The 2,734-nt window shown below is 37.7% G+C and overlaps 1 protein-coding gene across 1 annotated transcript; it reads right to left on the bottom strand.

The window, feature by feature from the left end:
• Positions 1-594: 594 nt before the first annotated feature.
• On the bottom strand, positions 595-2,444 carry dnaaf11 (dynein axonemal assembly factor 11; the record flags this gene model as incomplete). Its single annotated transcript, XM_010771885.1, has 3 exons — positions 2,243-2,444; positions 957-1,124; positions 595-672 (listed from the first exon to the last, which is right to left on the bottom strand). Coding segments are annotated over exons 1-3 (256 nt in total), but the record flags the coding sequence as incomplete, so codon positions are not given.
• Positions 2,445-2,734: the final 290 nt, after the last annotated feature.

The following is a 2,734-nucleotide window of genomic DNA, read 5'->3' as shown; positions in this document are numbered from 1 at the left end:
AGACACACACACAGACAGCAGACAGACAGACAGACAGACAGACAGACAGACAGACAGACACACACACAGACAGACAGACAGACAGACAGACAGACAGACAGACAGACAGACAGACAGACAGACAGACAGACAGACAGACAGACAGACACACACACACACACACACACACACACACACACACACACACACACACACACACACACACACACACACACACACACACACACACACACACACACACACACACACACACACACACACACACACACACACACACACACACACACACACACACAGACAGACAGACAGACAGACAGACAGACAGACAGACAGACACACAGACACAAACACACACACACACACACACACACACACACACACACACACACACACACACACACACACACACACACACACACACACACACACAGACAGACAGACAGACAGACAGACAGACAGACAGACAGACAGACAGACAGACACACACACACACACACTTTATTTGGTACAGAAGGTGCAAATGAACATAGTTCTAATATGGAGTTTAAAGCTTTAACGCATCATCAAATACACACAAAAACACAACAAACTGACCTTCAAGGTTTTCAATGACTTCTATGTTGTTCAAGGCCAGATTCAAGTACTCCAGTTTCTTCAGGCGACCCACATTCTCTAGAGGAAAAAATAAGATCCTAAGTAAGATATTGAAATGATAACAACATACAAACATGACCGTGGGATTTGTAAAATTCTGTTTTAACACGGATAGGTTATTTATCAGAAACGTCAATATTTGAACTGAAATACTTAAATTTTTAACCGAAATTCCTCTCTTTTCTAACACCTTGAATCTCTATGTAGACATTTGGGACTTGTTTCCATTTTTATGCATCTCTTTTTAAACATTTGGAGCACGTTTCCAACCCAGATGTCTAGAAAATGAGCTGATGACTCACCGATCGTGGGGATGAGGTTGTTCTGCAGGTAGAGGATCTTCAGCTCTTTGCACCAGCGCTCGATGTGTTCGATCCCCTCCAGGTCCTGCTGGTGGAGAGTCACTTCCTCCAGAGAGAAGATCTCACACTCGTTGTGTTCGGCCCGGCGGCGAATCAGGTCCTCTGTGACTGAAGCACACAACATGTAGAATAAACATAAATAAAAACTAGAGTAAACTCAACAGAACACCAGCAGCGACAGAGGAGTCACTGAGCTCTAAATTAGCATATACTATTATATTACGAACAATGCACACTTTATAGTGTTTGTTTGATAGTCCAACACTTTCATGATCAATCATTATAAAACATATCATATATATTATTCTGAAATGGACCAATCTGCACAATCACTATTTTTACTGTCGCTACTTTCACTATATTTTGATGAGAATACTTTTCTATTTTCACTGTTACTTTTACTGTAACTGAGTATTCCTACACTCTGGCACTTCTACTTTTACTGTCTCTACTTTCACTATATTTTGATGAGAATACTTTTCTACTTTTACTTGAGGAACATTTTGAATGCAGGACTTTTACTGAAACAGAGTATTCCTACACTCTGGTACTTCTACTTTTACTCAAGTACAAGATCTGAGTACTTCTACTTTTACTCAAGTACAAGATCTGAGTACTTCTACTTTTACTCAAGTACAAGATCTGAGTACTTCTACTTTTACTCAAGTACAAGATCTGAGTACTTCTACTTTTACTCAAGTACAAGATCTCCAGTCACTTTTTCGACCTCTTTTTCCACTAAATACAAATACACGTGATATAAATAAATAATGAAAATACAAATTATAAACTCATTCAAACTAGCATGTTAAGTGTTTGTAGCAGTAGCTCCTGTGTTGTTAGCTTGACTTAGCTAGCAGTAAAAGCTACAAACTGTATCTTTAATAACTGCTACTACTACCACTAAAAAGAGCTTCATTAAATAATACATATAAACTACGACTGATGTTGGTTTGAAAGATCATTAGTGAACCAACATTAACATTATCTGAGACTGTTAGCATGAAGCTATTTAAAAAAAGACTCATAATTGACACTAACTGTGTTCTCATCGTCACTAACTTTCAAAACTACACTGCTATCTCGCTTGAAACACATATAAAGTAACACGTATCATCTACAAATCATATATACAAACGTTTAAATGCAGTTTAAAAGTGAAATGCCGTTTTAATTTGTTGATATTTGTTATATATTATATGTTTTAACCATAGGTTTTAACTCACTGTGAACCATCTTGCTCTCTGTCTGTTGTCTGGCGTTGCCGTGGAAACCGAACTGGTGCTGCGTTCGTGTACGGTGGGAAATACAACAACTCCTTCTTCTTCAGATTCAGGCAGGCGCATTATACTAAGTGTAAGGTGCATTACTGCCCCCTATTGTGCTGGAGTGTGGACCGGATATCAAAATAAAGGTTCTTCATTCAAGAAATTAGTTTTCTTTTAATAACGTTTAGTTTGTTTTATAGAATTTCGACTTTTTGTAGAATTTAGTTTTATTTATAGAATTTTGACTTTTTGTAGAATTTAGTTTTTTTTAATAGAATTTTGACTTTTTATAGAATTTCGTTTTTTTATAGAATTTTTATCTGGGTGGACGGGCCGGGGTGAACGGGGGGGGGGGTACACTGTGGACCTCTGTGGTCATGCTATTTGTAGGCAATAGCATAGATCTCAGATATATTAAAATATATAAAAAACATGTCTATGAAGTGTTTT

This window comes from Notothenia coriiceps, unplaced genomic scaffold, assembly GCF_000735185.1.
Source record: "Notothenia coriiceps isolate Sejong01 unplaced genomic scaffold, NC01 NC01_scaffold00010627, whole genome shotgun sequence".
NCBI lineage: Eukaryota > Metazoa > Chordata > Actinopteri > Perciformes > Nototheniidae > Notothenia > Notothenia coriiceps.
The sequence above is the reverse complement of the archived record's forward strand: the minus strand, read 5'-3'. Positions and strand labels throughout refer to the sequence as shown.